The sequence below is a fragment of the Cynoglossus semilaevis genome, chromosome 12 (genome assembly GCF_000523025.1).
Source record: "Cynoglossus semilaevis isolate Cse_v1.0 chromosome 12, Cse_v1.0, whole genome shotgun sequence".
NCBI classification, from domain to species: Eukaryota; Metazoa; Chordata; class Actinopteri; order Pleuronectiformes; family Cynoglossidae; genus Cynoglossus; species Cynoglossus semilaevis.
In genome coordinates, this window is record NC_024318.1 from 9,767,091 (window position 1) to 9,791,951 (window position 24,861).

The 24,861-nt window shown below is 40.7% G+C and overlaps 4 protein-coding genes across 5 annotated transcripts in view; 2 read left to right on the plus strand and 2 right to left on the minus strand.

The window, feature by feature from the left end:
• zdhhc16a (zDHHC palmitoyltransferase 16a) overlaps positions 1-1,896 on the minus strand; it is a 14,775-nt gene extending 12,879 nt beyond the window's left edge. The window contains exon 1 of the mRNA XM_025060526.1: positions 1,791-1,896. The gene's annotated coding sequence lies outside the window, so the exon portion shown is untranslated. The remainder of the gene's footprint in view (positions 1-1,790) is intronic.
• The window catches only part of sufu (suppressor of fused homolog (Drosophila)), a 6,594-nt gene extending 1,639 nt beyond the window's left edge, over positions 1-4,955 (plus strand). Inside the window, exons 4-12 of one of the 2 annotated variants that reach the window (XM_008321978.3) lie at positions 649-791; positions 1,313-1,398; positions 1,857-1,929; positions 2,303-2,456; positions 2,555-2,657; positions 2,932-3,066; positions 3,330-3,468; positions 3,567-3,635; positions 3,732-4,955. In XM_008321978.3, the coding sequence (XP_008320200.1) occupies positions 649-791; positions 1,313-1,398; positions 1,857-1,929; positions 2,303-2,456; positions 2,555-2,657; positions 2,932-3,066; positions 3,330-3,468; positions 3,567-3,635; positions 3,732-3,821 (992 nt within the window). In that variant the 3' untranslated portion in view covers positions 3,822-4,955. Of the gene's footprint in view, positions 1-648; positions 792-1,312; positions 1,399-1,856; positions 1,930-2,299; positions 2,457-2,554; positions 2,658-2,931; positions 3,067-3,329; positions 3,469-3,566; positions 3,636-3,731 lie in introns of both variants that reach the window. The other variant, XM_008321977.3, reaches the window with a different exon arrangement.
• Positions 4,956-6,058: 1,103 nt separating this feature from the next.
• Positions 6,059-15,525, plus strand: LOC103387374 (E3 ubiquitin-protein ligase TRIM8-like). Its single transcript, XM_008321979.3, has 7 exons — positions 6,059-6,358; positions 7,805-8,405; positions 13,207-13,302; positions 13,793-14,026; positions 14,275-14,306; positions 14,380-14,495; positions 14,566-15,525. The coding sequence occupies exons 2-7, from the start codon at positions 7,833-7,835 to the stop codon at positions 15,210-15,212; spliced, it is 1,698 nt and encodes a 565-aa protein (XP_008320201.1). The 5' UTR covers positions 6,059-6,358; positions 7,805-7,832; the 3' UTR covers positions 15,213-15,525.
• Positions 15,526-22,487: 6,962 nt separating this feature from the next.
• npm3 (nucleophosmin/nucleoplasmin, 3) lies at positions 22,488-24,605 on the minus strand. Its single transcript, XM_008321980.2, has 5 exons — positions 24,399-24,605; positions 24,097-24,203; positions 23,713-23,832; positions 23,531-23,624; positions 22,488-23,158 (listed from the first exon to the last, which is right to left on the minus strand). Exons 1-5 carry the CDS (start codon positions 24,469-24,471, stop codon positions 23,046-23,048), a joined length of 507 nt encoding a protein of 168 aa, XP_008320202.1. The 5' UTR covers positions 24,472-24,605; the 3' UTR covers positions 22,488-23,045.
• Between the last annotated feature and the right edge of the window lie 256 nt (positions 24,606-24,861).

Genomic DNA, 24,861 nt, shown 5'->3' on the forward strand with positions numbered 1-24,861 from the left:
CTTAGATGATATTGGAAAACAAAAGAGGATTTTTCCAAAGTATTTACATTCAGTATAAAGCATATTTGTTTGAATTCTGCTTTGAATTCAATAAAAAACTTGAGACTTTAAACTGAGCATTAAAGCAGTGGATACATACACTTCTGCCAAGGTTTTCATATCCTTAGGTTGTTTCAAGTGCACACAACAGAGCGTGGTTCAATCGTTGGTACTATAGAAAACCACACAGAAAAGTAGATGGCTATTCTCTCCTCTTCTTCACCCAGCCCTTCTTCCCTCTCCAGCTGGGGTCAATTTGCACGTGGGTGGGCTAAGCCCTCGAGCTAAGTGAATGTTGATTCCAGGCCGTCTTTCCCCTCACACTTCTTGTGTAATAAATCTAGTGGATGTTACCTCCCAAGCCGTTTCCTTACAGGGAAATGTAGTTTTTCTTTTCTTGCAATTCTTTTTCAGATTTTTCTCTTTTAATCACTTACGTTCCCTCACCTATCACTCCCCTTCAGGCACTACCTTTATGGTTTCTATATCCTGTTTTATCAGAGTTTTTACCTTGCCATTACCTAAAATAAAATGTAACAGTACATTTTGATGTATGTAGCCATTCTTTAAATCAATATGTTCCTTTTTTCTCTTTTTATTTTTTGACAGAAAACACGTTTTGTAGTGGCGACCATGTTTCGTGGCACAACCCACTAGACAACAGTGAGTCTCGAATCCAGCACATGCTGCTCACAGAGGACCCACAGATGCAGCCTATTCATACACCCTTTGGCTCAGTAAGCTTTCTCCAGGTGAGTTCCTGCAACTGCTGTTTTTTTATTTGAAACCTGTCCTTGTCTTCGTGCCGGAAATGTTCCACGTCAAGTCGGAGGACATTTGTCCCAAGTCAAGTCTCAAACGTCTGAAATGACTGGATATGATAGCATATACTATACTTTTGTCTGTTATTATTACTGCGGTGCAGTGCCCATTTTGTATGCAACCTTATATGTTTTGTGTGTACATGTTGGTAGCACAGAAGAAAGAGACGAGGGGTCTGAGTGATATGCACTCCCAACAGCAGTTCGTAGCAGTTTCACCTGCAGCATTCATACACAAGTTCACTCAAAATATTATCTGGAGATTCTATAGATCTTCTATACAGTACAGTCTCTGGATAAACTCCAGAAGCTTTCTTTACTCCAGTGCAAATCTGAAAGAAGCTTGGGTATGTCTTTGGGATTGTTTTCAACACAAGGTGCCTGGTTTATGTTCTATTTTTTAATCATTATTCAACCATAAATATTGAGTTAGTGTTTATTTACTACTTCAGATTGTGGGTGTCTGTACAGAGGAGCTACAGGCAGCCCAACAGTGGAACGGCCAAGGCATCTTGGACCTTATGCGTGGAGTTAAAGTGTAAGTAAACCTGTGTTTTACTGGACTGGATGACTTGCAGTCAGAGATACAGAATATTGTCAGAGTACCTTTTCAGCTTATTTTGTTTGAGCATTTATGTGTCATTTTCTGGTTCTCTTGTTCATAGGTTAATTTTCCGTTGTAAGACCACGTCAGTTAGAAACTCATTACCGGATGTGATTTTTTTTTTTTTTTATTTGACCTGCAGCAGTTCAGGTCTGCAGGCTTGTGTGGGGTCAGCAGATAAATGTGTCTTCCTCAGCACAACATTTGTATTTGGCTCCTGAAGGTCAAGTGCAAACAGGAAAGAACAAGTTCCGAGACATATTTTCAGTCCACAAACATGTTGGAAACAACAGGGAGAGGATGTGGTTGATTGTTAATGTATTTACTGTGTGTGTGTGTGTGTGTGTGTTCACATTCACCTGGATTCATGTTGATGATTGTCCTGTGTACAGAGCTGGTGGCCCATGGCTAATCACAGACATGAGGAGAGGGGAGACCATTTTTGACATTGATCCACACCTACAAGTAAGGCCTTATCAGGTTCTCCCACTCAGATTAGTGCACTATATATAGTTTTTTTATACCGCATGAAATGTATACTTCACAGCTGTTGTCAGCATGAGTATGTTAGCCTTTAAACTGACAAATCAAACTTGGTTGGAGTGCACACAGGTAAATGGAGGAAAATAAAACATTATAAACTTTTAACAGTAATTACATTCTGTGATCTAAGCAGATTTGGCTTCTGACATTGTAGAAGCAGTGAGACAGTTTGATCCAGAGCCATGGTACAAAATAAAATTAAAATCATATTTGTTTAATCGATTGCTTTCTTACAGGAAGTGTTTGGTGTGAGCTAGTGTTAATGATTGCACACATTCCTTGCTTATCTAAGCAGGAGCGAGTGGATCAGGGAATTGAGACAGAAGGTTCCAACCTTAGCGGTGTCAGTGCCAAATGTGTGTGGGACGACCTGAGTCGACCGCCTGAGGACGAGGAGGACAGCCGGTCCATATGCATAGGATCACAGCCACGCAGACTCTCGAGTAAAGGTGGGGCCAAAGAGAAGATGAGGCTGAAATAGACGGAGCAGATTTTCCTCAGGACTGGTTTCAGTTGACTCTGTACTAATCCTGTGCTGTGTTGACAGACACAGAGCAGATCAGGGAGACGTTGAGGAAAGGACTGGAGTTCAACAATAAAGCAGCACTACCGCCCATCAACAACCAGAGGCAGAGCCACGAGAGACCTCAGTGAGTCTTCCTCCCCCACACCAACACACACTCTAACAGGAATTTAGTTCAACATAGAGGTTGCATCAGACAAACTCCCACCACAGTGTACAGTGACTCAGTGCTTTCAACATCTGAACTTTTCTTTTTTTGGCTTCACGTCGGGATTTGTCACTGTGCTGCTCCCGGTTTCTGGAAGTCTCTGTGACATCTGCATAAACTCATAGGCCACTTACAGACTTCCTCATTCATCGTTTCACTCCATTTTTTTTTTACTTTGCTGTCTGTTTCACAGGAGTCGAAAGGACAGTTTAGAGAGTGAGAGTTCGTCAGCTATCGTTCCACATGAATTGGTGCGAACACGTCAGTTGGAGAGTGTTCATCTGAAGTTCAACCAAGAGTCGGGCACACTGCTGCCACTCTGCCTGCGGTACTGCATCCTCTCCTCTCAGTGGGCTTTGATGGCTGGAAAAATACTGGTCACACATTTGGCATTATGAAATCTTCTCTGGGTGTTTACCTTTCTTTTGGGAAGTTTTTTTTTTAACTGAATCAATCTCAGCAATCATTGTGTATCTTTAATTTGGATTTTCATAATTGAAGGAAATAGACATAAGATTGAGAAACGGTACTTTCCTTATAATTTGATCTGCTTTTTATTCCTGATCTTTCCTATTCCTTTCTTTCTCATAGTGGCCGGCTGCTCCATGGCAGGCATTTCACTTACAAAAGCATCAATGGAGACACAGCCATTACATTTGTCTCCACTGGGGTTGAAGGAGCATTTGCTACTGAAGAACACCCCTATGCAGCTCACGGCCCCTGGCTTCAGGTTAACACATTAATACATCTCACATGAACTCTCTGCTTTCAACACACAGCGGTTTCATATTTAATGCATGTATTGGACCCTGTGCTTTCCTCTTATAGATACTGTTGACAGAAGAGTTTGTTGAGCAGATGCTGGGGGATTTACAGGAACTCAGCACTCGTGAAGAGGTGAGTGAGGGAAATGACACACACACCTCCTTTTCTGGACTTTTTCTGCTTAACCCGTGATTAATTTGACCTTGTTTATCCTTTCACTTTATGTAGACTAAGCTGCCAAAGGAGTACAGCTGGCCCGAGAAGAAGCTGAAGATTTCTGTGCTGCCAGACTCTGTGTTTGACAATCCACTGCAGTGAGGCAAAGATATTTAATCTAAAACAAAGGGCATGTAATGTACCTATAAACACATTTCAAGAGTGGACCACCAAGGATAGAAGGCTTTTGGAACATGCAGTAATCTTAAGGAACCATAAAGATAGCTTGTCCCTGCAGAGACCGATCTGAAGACTGTGAGCTGTTTCCTGCCATGTCAAACTTGCCACGTATTTGTTTTTTGTTTTTTTACAATTATGAATGACGTCTAAAAATGTCAAATTACTCACAATCCAGCCGGAACAGGTGGTTGACCTGCTTAAACAATCATAGGTGACGAGAGTAGCTGCAGGGCAAACAGGATGTTGTCATTCCTCCGACATGGCCTTTCAGGTCAGACGTCATTAATGCAGAGCATGCATCCTGTAATCACAAGACACGACTTCCTGAGTAGTAGGTTGCAGTTCTCTAAAACTAGTTCTGTTTCTCCTAGCGGCCTTAGAAAGGGCAGAAAAGTCACGCATGGATCGACTGTGTCAGTGCTGTTTCTCAAACCAGGAGGTGCGTGTCGTATTTACAAATGCTGGACATTCATTTTTTCATAAATGCATTTGTGGTCATACCAAAGTTTCGACTGTTGTCAGTCTGCTCCCCTCCCAGTCTGTGTCTTAACATGAATCATGACTGTTATAATGCCATGACTGGTTAAAATGTCTGTTTATCTAGCATAACCAGTCAGGCGTCTGATTAGCATCTGTTGAGGAGTCTGTGTTCATGATCATCTCACTGTCTTGTCTCCAGTGGCAAATGAACTACAAATGTTGGTTTTGATTAATAAGACCCCCTGGGAGTCAGACTCCTCGGTGTCTGGGACCACATATTTTAAGGTGACACCTGCCCTCAGCTTCCGGACTGTTACGATCAAGGCTGCTACATTCACTGTCTGACTCTGTCAGGAGCATTCCAATGCCAAAAACAAATGTCGTTTCCTACAGTGTTTTTACACACAAGTGTACTCCTAAAAAAACTTTTTAAATGTTTTTCTTATTCAGTGTGACAAATGTAAAGCTTCTTAATATTGTGTTTTGTTGTCTGTGTTTTGTTATCTTTTCTATCTTGACTGAACTGGCCGATTGTAAACCCTAAAGTGCATTAAAGATTGTAGGTATCTGCAGCAAGATGATCTGGAATTTTTCTGAAATGTTGTGTGTCAGAAATGCAGAACTTACACAGTATGACCAGATAAAACTCAAGCTTGTTTGACTCAGTAATATCAACCAATTCCCTAAAATCCCACAACTCAAAAAGATACACCCAGCTTTGAAGCCACAAACACTATTTCTGTAACATCCTGTAATATATGGAGATAAATGCTGGGACAGGGGCCCTGAAGTACTCAAACCAGCAAGGAGTACAAAGAGACATCTAAACCGTAAACCATTATAATAATAATTTTAAAAAAAACTTTGAGAATCAAAAACATTGGTTTCCTTCAGTGTTTGTATTTATGTTGTCATTATTTGTTCATTATTTGCTTTAATGGTTTGTGCCCCCTCCCTGTGTGGAGTAATTGATGCTCTTTGTGGTTTATTTTTTGTTTTTTTTTGGTGTTTTTTTGGTCAAACGATTAAGGAATTTCTGTGGGACTCTGGGTGATCTAGGAAATGTGGGTAATGTCATGGGTATGGAAAGGACCCAATAGCTGCACAACCAGGTCAGGACTGACTCAGTCCTTATTAGAAGCAAACAGAGCACTATAGCTAGAAAATGTAGAGGCGGGATCTGGAAACAACAGGCAGGAATCGTAGTCAGGAACAGGAGACTGGTGGGTTACCGAAGCAGAGACTAGGCTAATGTTTAAGGCAGGTCAGGTCTGGTCCAGAAAACAAGTGGAATATGTGTATGAGTATGTACTGTATATAAGGGGAGGGGGGCAGTTGAGCATATCGAAGGAGTAAAGACAGGAGGTTTTTAAAGGAGCAGAAGAGGATGTGATACCGGAACAATATCGTTTGGTCATATGAAATAAAACTCATAAAATTAAAAGATATGAGAGAGCCATGTAACCCAAAGAACACTGTCCACACGTAATGATGGAAGTGAAGAGCGTTAAAAAATTATGCTGTAGCCTTTAATCATAATAGGTTTAATATTTTTAAAATGATACCTAGACTGTGTTTGTGTGGACTCGGCCGGGTCACACGCAGTTTGCACATCGACAGTCTCTCCGGCAGAGTTTGCTGTGACCGTTCATTTGCCTCCTCTCCTGCCAGCCGGAGCTCCTCCCAGTCTGTACGGTCTCCGACGGCTCACGTTACCGTAGTCACACAGACGAGGGGGGCAGTCTGTCGGTGTGACGGTGCTGCGCTCTTTCTCCACCAGTCACACCAACTGACTGCACTTTCCACCAAATATTAGTCAGAGTTGACGGGAAAGCGGAACCAGTCAAAGTGCAGCCGGACTCGTTTCAACACAGCAGTGCGGAGGAGCAGTGCTTCGTTCTCACACTCAGTTCTAACCTAACCAGAGGAAACTGGACGATTTCAGGAATTACTCAACCGCGTCATGAAGAACAAATAAGGTAAAAAGTAAAGCTTTGGCTCTGTATGTTTCTAAAACACAACCCAATATACGTGTCTTTACTGTTGTTTCTGACAGAAGTAGACTAGAATCTGCTCGCCTAAAAATAAAATGTCAGTGTGACGTTATTTCGTTATACAGTCCCGGTTTTCGCATTTTTATATTACAAATAATACTTTGTCAGAGTTTTAATAAAGGGAAACTTTACTTGTTGGTTTTTTTTTCAGACATTAACTACGGGTGTGTTTTCCGGAATTTGTTTTTCACTTCTGATAGACTTTGTCCGGGTTAGATGCGTTTAGAGCAGGGGTGGCCAAAATGTTTTAAAGGGCCAAATTTCCGAGAGCAGCTCCCTATATATGTATAGGGAGAGGATATGTATATATATATGTAAATACATATAGCTATATATATAACTATATATGTATATATGTATACGTATGTATACACACACATATATACACACACACATACAGTATATATATATATTTGGCCGTTTATAATATTTAAAATATATGTTTTGGCACAAAAACGCAAACGCGTAAATGGCATCTTTCTCAATAAAACTGATACACACACTCCAGCCTGTAGGTGGCGCTAAAGTACCTCCCAGGTTTGTTTTCCAGCCAAATTTTTATTATAGACTGATGAACTGACTTCTGTGATTGGCTACAGTTCCTCTCATTACAACCCTAAAACAGCTGAAGTGATAGAAAATGAAATAATCATGGTACATATATATTCTGAAGTGATGATGAAATGAAATGAAATAATCATGGTACATATATATTATATGTTGTTAAGTTACTTGGAAATGAACACAACTGTGACAACTCAGTTAAGGTTTTGTTCTACCGTAAAAGAAAAAGTACAAAATAATAGGTTAATAAAAGCTAGACCCCTTTTGTTGAATATGTCAAGCATTTGAGTCTAATGACAAAAACATGAGGGAAAATGTAATACTGACTGTTGAAACTTTCACCAGTGATAATTGGACGATGCAGTGACTGCTGCATACCTCAAGAGAGGAATTTAAACTTTTAGTTTGTATTTTTCATCTTTGATTGTCATGGTGATCACAGAGAAGATTGAAGAGATCGAAGTGGGCCATGACTTGGCCCCAGACTGGACTTTGGACAGGCTTAGTAAAAACAGGAGCAAGTTCAGTGTTTCCATGTGCAGCAGGATTCAAAACACAAGGTCACCAGACAGTTTAAGGGTTGTAACCTATTTTTTGTAGTTTAGCAAAAATAGCCCAGTATTGTACAGTTCCGTATTACAAGTCTTAAAGGACAATTGAACGTGTCTGTTAACACATTAAAGCTGTTTCAAGTCAACCACCAGAGTTCAGAGAAAGTCCAAAGCAACTTTGATCTCTTCATGAACCTATACAAGGTTGTATTGCTCCGTGTCATTTATGACCTATAACCCTCTTGTCTTGCTACAGCAACTATTTGAATCCAGCCACAGAGGTCATGGATGCAAGCTGGAAAAATGCTCTGGAAGAGGAGCTCCTGTGTCCAATCTGCCTCAATGTTTTCGAAGAACCAGTACAGTTGCCCTGCAAGCACAACTTCTGCAAAACTTGCATCTCAGAGGCGTGGTCTGGTGTCATCAGCACTGGGATCCGCTGCCCAGAATGCAACCATGAATATAGCCAGAAACCCGTACTGGAGAAAAACTTCAAACTGGCCAACATTGTCAATCGTTTCAATGCATTAAATACCGAGAAGGCCCCTGTTGTGCTGCAGTGCGCCCTCTGCAGACGAGGTCCTTCGCTGCCCGTACGCAAGGTCTGCCTGCGCTGCAAGGAGCCCTGCTGCCAGACTCACATCCAAACACACCTGCAGCAGCCCTGTGCTGCACCGGGACACCTGTTAGTGGACGCTGAGGAGCTGAGCGCCTGGACCTGCCCCACACATGAGGACTACAGGCTGCTGCACTGTGAGGAAGACCAGGTGGCTCTGTGTCCTTTGTGCTGCATCTCCCACTGTTCTAAAAAAAGACATCACGTCCGTGATGTGGATACAAAACGAGTACAAGTGCAGGTAGATAAATTTCTCTCGCACATAACTTTTCTAGACACTGTTTAAAGTGATATGTGGGTGACAGTTTGTGATTGATGATCTTTCGTCGGTGTTTTTTTTTTATTTGAAATAAAGCAGGAAAAGTAGCAGACAGTAAGTTAAGAATGAAAAATCTATCATTTTATTCTGTATAGTGTGCCCTCTGCGACTCAAATGCTGTGTTTACAGATGCTAAAATGGATGCTGTGCATGTCAGAGTTGAAGTTGTGCGATCTTTGTAAATCAATTTGATCACTTTGTCATCAAGTGCCTGGGCGATCCCTGCGGCTGGGGCTGTCACAGCCCCCAAAAAATCCCCAGATCTCCGGGGGTAGAAGCTCACTGAGACCACCATTCCCTAGACCACCCCACACCCAGAGAGCAAGCAATGCTTCAACAATCTTTTTCTTTTCCACTTACTAGCTCCATCAACCATGCTAGTTTAGTAATAGTTTCCTCTGTTGTTTACATTTCATCTTGCAGTTTCCAACCTCCTCCTATGCAGAACTGTGAAATCTGTCCCTGTCACATTAATGAACAAAAGGTCAAATCAGTTTTGGTTTGACCTTTTAAAAAGAATAGCAGATATTTACCCAGATATAGGACCAGATATGAACCTGGCCTCGATCTGATTTGAAGGAAAAAATAGTGGATTTAGGCCACTTGCATTACAAAGTTTTAGTCTCTTGGCTAAGTTTCCAAAAATCAAGAAAAAATATCTTTAAAACTCCTATAAATATGTGCATTCAATAGCCTCCCTGTTGGGTGGTTTCCAAATGAAATATCATTGAATTATCTTGTAGATAGCCAAATAAAAAAACTAATAAGACATTGTCAGAGTGAAATAATTAGCCATCCCAGTGTAAGCCCCCTCCCCCACCCCCCTCTCTGTTGCCCCAGGGCATTTGTCACCTTTGCTTGCAGTGTTGGCAAACCTGCCCACACCTTCTACTCCAAACACTCCAGTCTGTATACTATAGTCCCACTGATTTAATGACCGCTCACTCGGCTGGTCGGTGCTTTGAAATTTGATTTTTAGAGACAGAAATGTGTTCCTTTATAAAAGATATTAGTGAAAACCGACCATGTTAACACCTCGGTGTGTCTGAAAAAACTTTAGAAAGTATTTGAGCACACCTACCTGACAAGAAGAGAATAATGGTGTGCGTTGGCTGGTCGCCACCTAAGAAGGTGCGTCTATCTTTGTCCACTGCTGTCGTTCCCACAGTATTACAGTACTTCTTGTTAGTACTTCACCTTTACAAATGCACTGAGAGGGTCAGCCGTCCATTCTATTTTACAGCCATCCATTTACGATGGCTGACCTTAAGCAGTATTTTGACTTTAGGCATCTGCGGTGTTATTTGGGAATTTCTTTTTTTTTTACAGTTCAGGGAGTTACAGGCACATATCTATGCAGTGAGTCGATGATTTAATTTTTAATTATCAGTCTTTGATGCAAACTCCTGCTCTTGCCTTTGGCTATTATTGGGTCAAAGATGTCTGTTCAGCCCTTTCCACTGCTGCTCTCTTTCTGTCTCTTTCTCCCTCTACACACACACACACACACACACACACATACATACAATTCTGTTACTTCACAGCCATACATGTGTGGGAATAACAAAGTAACATGGAGACTGGGTTCCTGGCTTATTTAAATTAAGCTCAGTGCCTTTGATTAATGTGTCACCTCCCCAAGTCATCTGATTTCATTTTTGCTTTTACGTTTGTCTTACTGAGAATTTGTTTAATGTTAATGTTTAATGTGTGACGGGATCTGTTGTTCATTTGGTCAAAGGATGTGGAAATTCCCCTGGTTGGATTCCTGTTATCATTTCAGATATTAACATTGCAGTAAATTGGTCAGATTGAAAGAGCCAACAGCTTCGCAGCTATCTTTAGAAGACCGTTACCTTGACAGTTGACTCGGAAAACTTGAAATAATAAGGACTGACCATGGAAATGGTGGTGCCTGTTTGATAAGCAGAGATAGGACGAAACCTCCAACCCAACTTCACCTTGTTTTTTTTAAAAGTGTTGCAACAGGAAATTGTTGCTCATGGAAGCTCTGTTTTCTGCAGTCTCCAGTAACCAGGGCCGAGTGAGTCAGTTGCCCAGAATGCTGAGTGCTGTCCGTTGCTTCATTCATAGGAATAGTTGTTAGTTGATAGTGAAAGATGCTCTCTGTTCATTGAGCCCCCCAGGCTCCTCATTTAAACATGAGCTTCTCTGGCTATCAATGGGGGTCTGGGAGCCTAAATGGGAAAGTAGGAAAGTGATCATTGGTGTGAGTTCTATCTTGACAAAGACAGGCTTTCATGACGCTGCAGACAGATCCGCAGGTCAGACCTTTCCCTGCAACTTCTGAGAAGGAAATTGAAGGCAAATCCATGAAGGTGTAGCTTGTTGTACAGGAGCATCTTAGCAATTATATGTTTCAGCAGTAAGAACAATTTGCATTCATCGTTTAACAATTTATTAATAAACAGTACCAACGGAAGGCAGCCTTGAGGTACCTGTGATGGGGTGTGAAGATACTGATCATTAACACAAGTCTGTAGTACCTTAAAGTATCTACTATGTGAGTATCACAGCATGTGAAATGTGTGAAATTTGTTTTGTGGTATAATTAAAAAAAAACTACCTTAGGTATTGTGAAGGTAATAAAACAGGATTTAGAGAGGCACATTACGGTGTCGTTTGTCATGTGTCCAACAGGATGACTTACAACATCCTGATTCTTCAGAATATGCAAATCATGACGCAGCATCTTTTGGATGTTGTACAACAATAACAAGTCATTTGTCACCAGTCAAACTCAGACATAATTATATGGCTATACATTGAAAAAATGCAAGATGGGAAGTCATTTTATTGTTGTGTGGCTGAAGGCGTCCAGTTCAATGAGCTGTTTCTAAGTTGTTGTCAGCAATGTCGTCTTTCAGCTAACTTTTGCCTAATGTTTGACTCACTGTAGTTAACCTCTGTTCGTGTTTTCAGGGCTGTTTTTTCCAGCAGCACTCCACCACCTACTTCTCTGCTCCCAGTGGAAAGGATTTGTCAGCAATTTGACATTAAAGACAAAGCAGCCCTGGTAGAGTCAGCTTAGAACAGAGTTAGCTATTAGCTAATGTACAGCCCCAAAAGACTAGGTGACAAACAGAGCAGAACTAAAGGGCTGTGTGTGGATCTAGACCAAAATAAGTTTAGGTTAAGGGGGCACAAAAAAAAACATTTTATTTTAAGTTTTAAAATGTAATTTTACGACAACAAAAGGATTTCGTGAAAAAAAAAAACGTCTCCCCCAAGGCTTAGGTAACGTTAGCTTATTCTGCTAACAGGCCCAACTTCTTTTTCATTGGATTTAATGGCAGCTTAATGGCAGACATTTTATTACTGCCACCTACCGTGTCTGTTTTTAACACTGTTATATATTAATGTACTAAAGCCTTCTGGCTATTTTCAAAGAAAAAGTTGATAAAATACACAGGGTAGCATGGCTGCTGATGAACATTACAATCCCATGGTTTGTTTTGTTTGGTCTTTTAATTCAGTACCTCCTCCAGAGGAGCAGGGAGGAATGTTTCTCCTGTTTCCCAGGTGACACAAGTGTCAGCAATTGTCTTCCTCAAAATTAATTATTTCACAAGGAGAAGCGGTATTGTTCCACTTGTTTCTGCATGGGCTTTTCATTTCCTTTTCATATCATTGTAAGCGTACAGACTAGCACACAAATGTTGTCATTTGCTGCGGTAAACTCACTGGCCGATCAGTTGTTGCACACAAGACTCCAGGAGTGTTGTTAGCAGCTGAAGAGGCCTGTTGCTGTGATACCGCTGGGTAGAAACCTTGTAACCTCCTCACTGGAGACTGTAGGAATGTCCTTCTCTTCTCCTTCACTGCTCCCAACTTCTTTTTTTTTTTTTTTTGTTGTTGGCTTCTCTCTTTTCTATGTGTCTTTCTCCTTTTCTACCATCACTTGTTGGTTTAGCCTATACAAAGAGAAGGCACCCCAGCACTTTGCCTTTCCTTCCATTTCGTTTCTCCCCATGCACACTCATGTGAAGGGCCAGGAGTGCACACAGACACAGCAGTCTGTCACTGACACGGAGGTGAATGCAAACAAAAGAAGCTATGCAAAATGTTAAGAGCGGCGCAGGGAGGTGCAGCGCCCACAGTGCTTTTTGGCTCCTCACTGAACCATAACATGCGTTGTAAAAAATCCCACATTAATTACTATAGAAGGTTGTGTTCGGGTTCGGTACTTTTTTTTTTTCATTGAGAAATAGTTACTTTAAAACACAACCTGTCCTCCCATGTCCTTAGTCTGCGACTGTAAATTAGCCTGAACAGTAAATAGAGAAAAACACTTAGTGCCTTTCACTGGCCTTTGGCTCTGACTGCAGTTGGCTGTGGCTGACGGAGGAAGCAGCCTGGTCCCAACAATGGACTCCTATTTGATGCAGGAGGCTCCCTGATAAACTTAGACGCAATCCAAGATGGATTTGTGCAATTCCGTTTGTTTCGACTACTCTCCTAATGGATAACTGCATGTGGTCGACAGTGGCAGCCCGGCAGCTGTTGTTTCCTGTGTTTAATCACAATTGTGGACAAGGATGTCTTAGTGATTAATGAATAGCAATTAGATTTACTTACATCCCAGCACTTTCTTTTCAAAAAGAAATGCAGTATTTTTTCCCCCTGTTCTTAGAGGTTTTTTTTTTTTTTTTTTTTTTTGAGGTTCTCATCTGTCTGCTGTCTGTTTGTTATCCCTCTGCAGGCCATGCTAATGAAGCAGAAAGACAAACTGAATGGTCGTGTCCAGTGCATAGATGAGCAGATTACCAGGCTGGAGACAGACAGGACAGTGATGAAGGTATAGAACCACAAGACCTCCATACAAATAAAGGACAAAAAAGAGACAAACATCAGCACTTTTTTGGTGTTGTTTTTGTTACTTACAACCACATGTGTATTTAAATGTACTTTTAGCTTAAATATTTTTTTATCTTAGCATACTTTTTTCAAGTATTAGGTATTTTTATTAGAGAAAATGTTAGCTGTTTTTACTGCATCTTTTTACTCTTTTTAAAACAGACAAACTAGTTATTTTTAAAAAACTGTTCTAAACAAAATCACATTGATTAAGTTGGGTTTTTGAGTCTACTTAAAATAGCTGCCACTCCACTTACTTGTTTTCACAAAACTCGTTTGTTTTTTACCTTTTTAACTTCCTGGAGTCTTTCCACCACTCTGTTCCAACTCATTGTTATAATTAATTTAGAGCAGTGTGATGCCCTGTGTAACTGCTGTGGGTCTATTTTCTAACATACTTAACAGCACTCATATTTGCAACCCACGTACAGGATGCAGTGTCTGAACTGATGGAGAGATTGCGAGCCCAGTATCAGAGGATGCATGCGCTGCTCCAAGCCAAGCACAATGAAACCATGCAGATGCTGGAGAGCAGCTGCATCATATACGAGAGGAGGAACTCTCAGCAGGGTCTCCAGCTGAAAGCTCGGCGTCAGGAGATGGAAAAACTCCTGAGCTCAGTACAAATGTTATCCCAAAGAGCAGAAAGCATAAACTGTGTGAAGGTAAAAATAATTCAGCCACACATTTCTCTCACATACGCTGTCTGCACAGGCACAAAAAAACAAAAAAAAACCAACGCATCATAAGTAATTGTTTTACAGCCACGGAATATAATGTTGGACTTAAGAGAGAACAGAATGCATTATGTGCAACACTGGCTGATGCCTCAGCTCAACTAATACACACTGATAACAGCATTGTGTGCTGTTTCTTTAATAATAATAAAAAAAACTTTTTATTACTTTTTCAGAATACCAAACCATTCAAGATGCTGCTGGACAGGTAAAGGCTCTTGAACACAGGAATAAACAGCATGTAGTTTATGCAGGTTTTAATGTTTGTTTGTTTATTGAAGGTTCAATTCACACTTGAGTCATGCCATTCCTCCAATCAGAGTGGGACGACTCAACTCCAATGATTTGCTTTCTGACCTGTCAGACAGAGAGAAGGACTTGCGAAAAATTCTGGCAGGTAAGAAGACATTTTAAAAATCCACACATGATTGCAATATTTCATACTTACTTTGATGCCCTATTCCTAGAACCGTTTAAAGAGGAAACCATAGTGGAGGTTTTCCAGCCTCAGAGCAACTCTGCCTGCTACCAGACAGAGAACCGTTCAGCATTAAAGAAAAGAAAATACAGCATCAGCTTCGGGGAAAGTGACACAGAAAACTCACCCTCCCAGAATCAACCACCGCTGCTCTGCAGTAGTAAAAAGCCCTCCCTCCATCGAGCCCTGTCCATGTACTCCTCCGAGTTCCTCTCTCAAAATTCTCACATTGGCCCCGGCCACAGTCGGCTCCTGGACTCTCCAGCTCACCCAGCTATGGTTTTGGGGTCGTCCTCTGGCCACCACTCAGGGACCGTTTTCTCCTCCTCCCACTTCCCTAGTGGGGAGACGTCAACACAAGCCATGTACGAAGGGCGCAACATACTGATGTGCGCTCAGAATAACTGCTGTTACTCCAGGGCCCCCGCTGCTCGTACCCAGCCTCCGTACCCGGCGACAGACTCCTTCCCCTCCATGACTTCTCAGGAGTTCCCTGCACATGCTCCACTCCCTACGAACCAGCCGCTGCAGCATTACCCTGTCAGGGGGCTGATGGAAGCCTCCCACAGCGCCAGACAGCCTGACTTCTACAGTCTGTATGGACAGTCTTCAGCCAAGCATTTTATCAACAAGTAATAAAAGAGAATTATCGCTGAAGCAGTCTCAGATTTTCATTCCGCTTTTTCCTTTGGTCCCCTTCGTTTTCCTTTACTGCTCTATTTCGGGAATCACTGTTTATTTAATGAATCACTGTGACAGCAGCAACGCTGTAATTTGTCTATTTCAAATTAAATGCATTTGCCAGTGTCAACAATACAGTATACTCTTAAAGAAGTGAACTAAAAAACGTCATCACAGGTCCTGACGTGTGGTTTCATTGGTGCCCTAAAAAGGCTCTTGACCATTTCCTGTTTCTGCCTGGAACCAAATAAAGAACCTCTTAATTCACTTTTCTAAACTCACTGAGCTAAAACTATTTTTAGTTTTATTGCCTTTTACACATTTACCAACAAAACTATTACCCATTATTATCCTGGTATTTCCTAAGGGCATTTGAAATGAGCAAGAAAATTTTTAGACACAGCATTTCTTATTAATGCTTCATTTACCGAGCATCCATTTTTATCTAGGATACAAAAACTACTCAATGCTAATAGATATGTTGCCAGACAGGGAAGGGAGAGGGATGAAACACAAAGAACACCATCCTCACTGGGAGTATAAAGATTGAATTTAGCTTTGGTTTTGTCAAAAATGTAATCCTGTGAAGTTGGAAGGGACTTAGAGGAAATATAAATACCAGAGCAGCACAAGTGGGTTTTTATTGTAGGAGTTTTCTTTTCAGTAGCTGCAGTAGTTTTGTCTTCCCACATGACATTAGCCTCTAGCATACTTAGAAACGGGTGAATACTTCCAGGGCCAAAGTCAATGTTATTCAGTTTTCTTTCGTGTATTTATGTAATTTTTTTTTTTATCTCTTGGCAAAATACATGATGTATGGTTCCCTGATTAAACTAATATGGTCAGAAAGGCTGTGGTTAAAAAAGTGTTGCTCTGTATAAAAGCACATGGCCATCAGGTGATTTCGTGTGAAATGAAGGTTATTGGTTGAAAATATTAGCTGTTTGGCAGAGGTTCATTATTCTAAAACTAATTCATCACGGCTCGAGGTCCGTCTGTGCTGAGGAGCACATTACGTGACGTGCTGAAATGTCAGAGCTTCCTGTGGAAACAGAAACAGACCAGAAGTTATTTCAGTGCATCCCACCCTCAAACTTATCTACGGTCTATTCATAGTTAGGAAGTGAAGTTGGTGATAAAAAAAACAGCAGATGACCTCATAATAGATGTTTAATGGATTTGGAGGAATTACAGAACACGGAGGTGGAGATTGTGTTGACGGTTGAAGTCCAGGGAACAGCAGATGTATGGTCTGCTGGTTGAGGACGGTTCCCTCCCTTGTCAACATCCCGGTCTCTGTTGCATCCCTTTTCTGTCTCATTATTGGAGCTGGTTGTCAAGTTAGGTCAGAGAACAGGAATAACTGATGAGTGGCACCTCCCTCTCGTCCTCTCCTGGGGTGTCATTTGCCAGGACTCGATGCAGAGGAGGCGGAGGAGGAGGAGATGGTCAGAGCGGCGGATGCTATATGCATAGCTTTTTAATAAGGGCTGCGACAGTAAAGTCATCTACTTATCTGTCACTCAGAGACTCCCCTCATCTCCCTGTGTCCCTTTACCCCCCCCCCCCACCAGGCTGAGAGGAGGAGGTGCATCACTAATTTATGGGTTATAAAATTTTTGCCTCTTATGTTTCATTTTCAGTTTTATACTCAGCAGTTCTGAGTCTGTTTTTCTTCCCAACCTGAATACAAGAGTGTTAATAGAAAACTTTTTGATACACGTCTAGAAGAAGAATACTCTCATTAGCAGCGAATACACGAGGCGGAAGAAGAGGTGGAGCTGACGTTTAGTTACAGCATCGGTTTGACATGTGTGTGTGTGTGAGTGTGTGTGTGTCACAGAGTGATGTAAATCTATTAGCATTCCCCTTGTGCACCATTCCTACTGTGTGTGTTATTAATAAAACATACAGTGGATACTAAGGGGGAGAGCACACTTTTAATGCAATCCACATAAATAATTTTATTGACGTCTGTGGGTTTCTCTCTGTGGCTGCATTTACATTGTAAAATGTTAATAAAAAAAATCACTACCACAGTCTGTAGTCTCCTTATAAATACCACTGCAGGTGGTTACACAGTCTAACTCTAAATTGTCAGAGTAGCAGCAGCAGCAGCACAAAAAAGTGAAGGCGTAGAGAAAAAAAACTGTTTGGTTTTTTCGCTGCCCGTCGACAGAAATGTTGAATCCTGTTGTGCAAGAAAGTGTGAGCTCAGGTGTCAGCACACAATCAGCCTGTGTGCTTCCACATGTATGTGCAGTAGAGGTAGAGCTGTGTGTGTGTGGGTGTGTTTGTGTGTGCACCGGGGTTATGAACAGGGTGAAGGGTGATGCTCTTGACAGCTGTGCTCTGTTGTGGCAGGTGTGTTGAAGCTGTATGTGAGTCGGCACAACACACCCATGCCTGCAGCAGAACGTGAGCCAGTTTTGTGTGTGTGCATGTGTGTGTGTGTGTGAGTTCAGTGTGCGGGTGGAACTGTCAGCTGTTGTGCAGCTGTTGTTTATGTGCTTTAGCCAGTGGCTAAAGAGGTGTAGTGGAGCACTATCTCTTTGTTTCACACAGTTCTCAGCTCTGTGATTTATACATACTGTAATAAAAGGAACACATTTTCAGAATAATTCAACTAAGACTTTTAAGGTCACTGAAAAGATATTTATTTAAATTATATTTCTTAAATGAACAAATGTTAATATCTGTCGTATACTATCTCCATATACTACTGGTTACAGGTAGTGGAATTGATGCACCATCTCAAACCATCGTCTGATTCTCCTCCTCTTGACGTGCAAGACATTTTCAATAGAATTGCAAACTGTCTGTTTCTCACATACATTTGTGCAGAGTGAAGCCTTGAACTGTGGTGATGAATTGCTTTTTCTTCACTGACTCATAAGTGTCTTTAACATCTGAATCAATAATGACTTATGCACTCATACGTCATATTTACCCCTGCAGCTTCCTATCGTTACAGATACAGGACTTTGCACCGCTCACTGATATCAGTCTCATTTTGACACATGGAGTCCATGTCAATAAAACATGGATTTTTCTGACCATAGAACACTTTTCTGCTGGCTATGGTTCCGTCTAAGAGTCCCAGAGACCTGGACGATGGTTCTGCCAAAAAGTTATTCCTAATGTTTTTCATTATTAGTGGGATGCTCGGCTCTCCCATATGTGCACATCAGCACATCAGCTAATGTGCACTGGATTAGACTTTGGATGACAGCACTACTCAAATATTGAACATAGCTCTGTAGATTTAGTGTCTTATCACATTAAATACTACAGTAGCTGCTGCTGCTCGGGCAGTGACTGTGGTATATCTGGATATAAATTCATAACCTGGCTGCTTAGAACTAGGCTCAAGGTACTGTTGAAACTGCTGGTCCTGAAGGGGCAACAAATGCAAGTACTTGTGCATGCACGCACACACGCACGCACACACACACACACAAACAACACACACACACACACAAAGCCCTTTTGATGATGTTGACAGGAACATGGACAAACAGAGTGTAATGAATACTGATCAGCTATTCATCAACCACGCAGAATGCTAACCTTTATCTGATAAGGACTTTGAAGTCTGTGCCAAAACTAATATGCACCCAAACACACACACATCAAAGATGATGAACATGTATAGTCGCTTATTGTAATTGCAGCAACATGAACTAATTCCCAGGGTGTTTCAATGGAGATGAAACAGGTAACATTCAAAGAATGCAGGTAATATGGGTTTGTGTGTGTGTGTGTGACACCTGGATTTACCAAAATACACAATCTTGAGACAGCCTGGTCGAGTTAAACCCCAGTATGCTCATATATTATTAGGTAGTACTGTATAGTTTTCTGTTCTTTACAGTAATGCAATGAAAAAGAAACATTTGTGAGTACTGTGTCATATACTGTGGAGCCACTGGAGAACTACAAAGATGACTTGAATCAATCAGGAAAAAAATCCTTTAAAAAAATCTGTCTGGAAGAAAGCTTAAGCTTGAGCATCACTGGACCTTCAAACAGGAACATCATCCCAGGGTTTACTCAAATTTCGCTAAGCTAGGCTTATATATAAACCACACCAGGAATTCACAGTTACTGGTGAGGAAAAGTTTGAAAGCACACAGTACTGAGATGAGCTGGAGGACATTGCCCTTTGAAGAATGGACACAGATTTTGCCAAGGGATGGAGTCAGGCCGTGCATTATGACTGCGGCATGTGATGGCGACAGAATGATGCTCTCTGTGTACAAGTCATAAAGAAGTGGAATGATGGGGAAAGTGCAGCAGTCATTAAAAGTGACATTTGTGCTGAATTTAGTGAAGCGGCGTGTTTAAATCTGTTGGGCGAGGTTACTGTATTTTCCTTAACACGTGGAGTTGTTGAATAACTGCTGGTGTGTGTGTGTGAACTGTTTGTTGGTGGTTATTGCATCATTTCCATTGCCTTTTTCAGAAAATCAATTTACATGCTGCTGCCTGTTCCCCAGGACAGGTATGGCTCTGAACACAACCGTAACCTCTGCACGAAGGTCACACAGACACTGTACCATAAAAGTCTCACACCCAATAAAAGTTGTGTAAGGGTTCACAAACTGCCGCTCAGCACACTCACCAGATGGATGTGGTTTATGAGTCAGAAAATGAGCACCAGCAGCAGCACCTGCTCGCAGTGACATTAACTATTTGTAGGACTAGTCGCCCACTGTGCTCTGCATCACATGATGCCGTTGAGCACCAGTTCTCAAACCTTCGCACCGAGTACCGACCTCAAAAAACTTCACTTCACTTTCCAAACAAAAAAATAAAAAAATACAGGATCACAGGCCTACATTGTTCAGAAAGCAGAGTAAAGAAAGGCAATAGCAATGTGTCAAGTTGATGATTATTTACAGCCAGAATTACATGTTGCAAATAACACATTATATAGGAGGAGAGATGTTCTGGAGCAAACCATGTACTGTCATCTCTGTGCAGTGTTATATCACACCAACCTTAACAGGAAAACACTCCTGTACTCGTAAAAGAAGCAACCATCTCAGACACTCAAGGGTGAAAGCAGCGAGCACAACAGCCTGGTGATGCAAAACGATTCATTAAAGTTTTCCCTGATGAAACCACCTCTGCCCTCTCCCTGACTTTGAGCCTTCTGTCTCAGTCCTGTCTCCTTATTAACTGAAACCTGCTGTCAGTGTCAAGTGCATCACACAGGTAGTGGAATTCTCATGTCTCCATGGCAGTAATTGGCACTAGAGTGATGATGATTTTATAATTAAATAACAAGTATGGTGACAAAAATAGGCTAGAGTGTTTATCTGCTCTGTTCATGTTTTAAATGAAACATGTACAAGATAATACATATGTGTAAGCATACTGCATTCACATTCAATATTTTTGCTCTTTTTCTCGTTCATATTTTTTGTTTTGTGAGCATATTTATTGATCTGATCTATCTATTATTTAATCTTTTTTCTGTTTACTGAATTTTCTTTCTCAGAAGGAATGAACAACATCTTCTAGTTTCAATTTAATCACAATTTACTAACTTAGTATTAAACTTCGACCTGTTTAGTTGAACACTACCCCGAAATACTGGGAAAAAATAAATAAAGACATTTGAAGATCTTTTTCAACAGGTCTGGATATTTCACTTTTCAACTTTTTAGAGCCATCTGCTCCCACCTAGTGGAAGATTGTTTAATTGTTCTACTTATCGCTGTCGCTGGACCAAACAAAGACAAGTTATTGGAGTGAATAAATAATATCCAAACAAAAGAAAAATGTCAAAACACTTTTTAAAAAATTACACTAAGAGGCAAAGAAATATTGTAGGAAATATATGAAATTACACAGAAGGAATTACTCCAAAAATAACGAATCAAAAAAAGAAAATAGACTGAACAGAATATTTGTTCTTTTCCCTCTTTAAAATATCGTTGTACTACGCATGCCGTAAAGGTTGGTGTGTTTGATGACGTCAAGAGGTTACGTCTTGTCACGTGGTGTGCGTCAACTACTTGTGAACTCGTAGTGTTTAAAGTAACGTGTGATAAACGTTCATTAGACTAGTTATTTCTCCACTCCGGGCCACTGGAAAATCACGGCAGCCCAATATGGCGGACTATGCGTTTAATGTGTTATTTAAGTTTTTTTTTTTTTTTTAAAGGCTTAAGGTGTAGCCTATTCATATTTTAATACGGAAAATAGGTTAATATATTATTTAATGTGGGCGTTTGAATTGAGAACAGTTTCACTTGAAAATGGCGTATGATTTAGCGTCGACTAAAAAGGGTAAGTATTAAGCTATGTATTCCCCTACGTTAATATTTAAAAACAATAAATTAAAGTTCCTTTGCTTAAATAAAACTGGGAATAAACACATAAAACTTAGTGACAATGTGCGGGCAGCGTGTCCCACAGTAGAAAGGTGAATTTACGCCATTTATTGTCATCAAGGGAACTATGTTCAGCTGTGTCACTTCGCTACGACTGGGTGGGAGCTGGGATGAATAACATTGGGAAGAGTCCACCATATCATCATTTATCAGCTGTCGAAGGACTTTGTGTTCCTTCACTTTCCCTTCTGAATCTGCATAGTCCCTGCTGCCTGGTCCAACACTGAGTACATGTGTTACAGCTGTTAAAACATGGACAAACACTAACGACTGATGGTGTCCTGTCTAATTGTTTCCAAGTAATTTAGCTTCAGATTACTTCAGATTTATAACCGTTAAGAACTGTATGTACTGAAATCACACACACCTAAAACTCCAGTTTCACGCAATGCACATTGTTTTTTTTTAATTATTTGAATGTAGGCCAGTCCAAAATTCCCATAACTGGAAATAAAACAAATATGAAAATGACACTATTTCTCTGCATATCTTCCTTTTAAATCCAAACATTTCTGCAGGCTGTTTGCATCAGAGAAATACTTGGAGAATTTCACACCTAAGGTTTTGAAAACATTTTTTGCTCATATTTAAAGATGGTTCATTTTTAATTATTCAAAAACTGATTATATAATACTGTTACACAACCATCTCATGTCCATTATGCCCCAGAATATTCTCTGAGATTTCCCATTTTCTCCTGCCTTATGGCTCCATCTAAAAATATAATCTATATGTGTATATATATATATAAATATTCTGGCATGTTCATTAACTGGCCCCACTGGCCACATCCCCAAAAAAGCAATCAAATAAAAATGAGACAGAATTCACTGCATGTACAAAATGTTCACATTTACTTTTATAGAAAAACAGTACTTTGAAGTTCAAACACCTGCAAGTAGAAACACTTTTAATCAGACATTTGATATTCTGTATGGACCTATATAAGAGCAATCTGGAAAATCTTTTTTTTTTTTGTCTTGAAGTCACATCTGTTGGAATGTGTTCTTAAATGTGTACTGTAAGAACAGTCATCTTCAAAATTTACCAAAATCCACTGGAGATAAAAGATGTAGCTTATACCATCGGTGCGGTCACTCCACATGAGTGGGTTGTGACTTCTATGATTAGCAGTAAAAAAACCACTAGGGATTATTTAGTAGCAAAAGTTATTTTACAAGTAATGTCCTAGGTGGAGCAGATAGGTGAGCTGCTCTGACTGAGAGGAGAGGCATCCACAGCACACAGTAAGAGTCACAAGGCCGTGAACAGGAAGCTGCAGCTCCGCATAAAGTCTCTGTTTGAAACAAAAGACTGGTGTTTGGTGTACAAATAAATCAATAACTTAATAAGGCCCTTCCAAAATTCTCGAACAGCCTCTCATCTACTGCTTCTGCTTCTTTTTCGCAGGTTTGATAGGGGTGATCTCCTCTTCAGCCTCCTCATCATCATCTTCATCCTCCTCTCCAGACAGATCGGAGTCTTCCACCTTTGATGCTGCACAAAAAAAACAGTGTTAACTACTGCATATGGATTCTGGTGGCACAGTCCAATCAAAGGACAGAACAACTCCGTTGATTCATCAACTGAACTCAGGTAAGGTCTTTAGTTCTTGCTGAACAATCTTATTTATCTTATAACACAAGCTGTTCTTTTCCATAAAGCAGAAAATTGTACATTTTCAACTGTGGTAGTTATTATATTGAATGTGAGTTTTCTGTGTAAACTGTGTTTTCTCATATTTAAACTATACTTGAACAAGTTCTTTTGAACATTTATTTGCATGTGAGTGGCAGAGAAGTAAAAACAAGTATCACTAATGCTGAAGAATAAGAATAAAAGATACAGTGTTTGGAAGGCTTTAGTTACCAATGAGGTGCAGTCCGCTGACATTTACTGGTCCTGATCCCGCCTTTAATCTGATGGTCACTGGTGCTTTGAGTTCAAACTCTCCTAGACTCACCTGAGGACAGAGAATAACCAGAATTTAACGCCTTTAACATGTTTCCACTGTTTATGGAGTTTTTTTTCTGCACAACACTGCAGTGTACCATGGGTAGACAGCTAATGTGAAGGTTGGCGATGGGCACTGACACAGTCTTTCCTTGGTGGTTCATGGCTGTGACCTCCACCACGTTGCTCTCCTCTTTGGCACCCTCTCCTAGACAAACCTGCAGGAAATTCATTGACCTTTATTCAGAGTGCTCACTCTAGTTTGCTGCACTAAACCATGTAGCATGGAAATCTTATGATACAGAGTGTATTTTATTTAATGACATTGACAAGTGAAGTGCAGGGGAATAAGGAATGTCAAAAGTTAACAGCTGCATCTTCAAACTAGGCACAATATTTACAGTAGTCTCCCTCTGATTAGCCATGTAATTAATTGGCCTATAGGTCAAGTTAATTTCGGGTGTGAAACTTTTAAGACATACTGTTCTTAGCTCTAGGAAGTGCTCCAGGCCCTCCTCCTCCTCCTCCTCCTCTTCTTCCTCATCTTCCTGGAATGTGTAAAACGGGACTTTGGAGGAGAGCTCGCAGCCTAGAAAACCCAAAATTAACTGATTATTAACACGGCCAGTGTATTTTCAAACACGCACGTCTGAAAACTTAAAGTTAAATAAGTCCAAGTTCATTTTCATTTCTATCAGAAATGTTAGAGAAGCTTTACAGGTGACACCCACGTGTGCGCTGACAGAAGTGTATAAATGCAGAGGAAAACACAAAGGTTTCTTACTGAACAGGAAGCTCTCCAGCTTGGTTTGCCCCGCCAGTCCCAGGTCCGAGGATTCGTCGTCATGAAAAGACATTATGTCGTAGATGAGAAGAAGTCACGGTTTAACTGTGTCTTAACGTTTTACTGCGAACCGAACCCCTCATGGGAAGAAAAATGTCAAGCGCGTCGCAAATTGGATACGTCTCAGTGCGTCATCACTGTGCGTCGATGGCCCAGTCATTTATGTATTTAAAGCCCGCCTTTTCATACTCAACAGACACGCGTGTATTTCTCTATTTAGTTTATATGATCAGGAAACAGTTTACAGTCGCATTCATCACTGCCAGATGATCGTTCACATTAATATGCTATTTTTGTAAGTTATAACTCCATGGACTGTATGTCTTTAACAGCTTTGGCATCCCATAGGAGCCCACTATGTTGTCAAGATAAATCATAAATTACTTGTTACTTAATGAATACT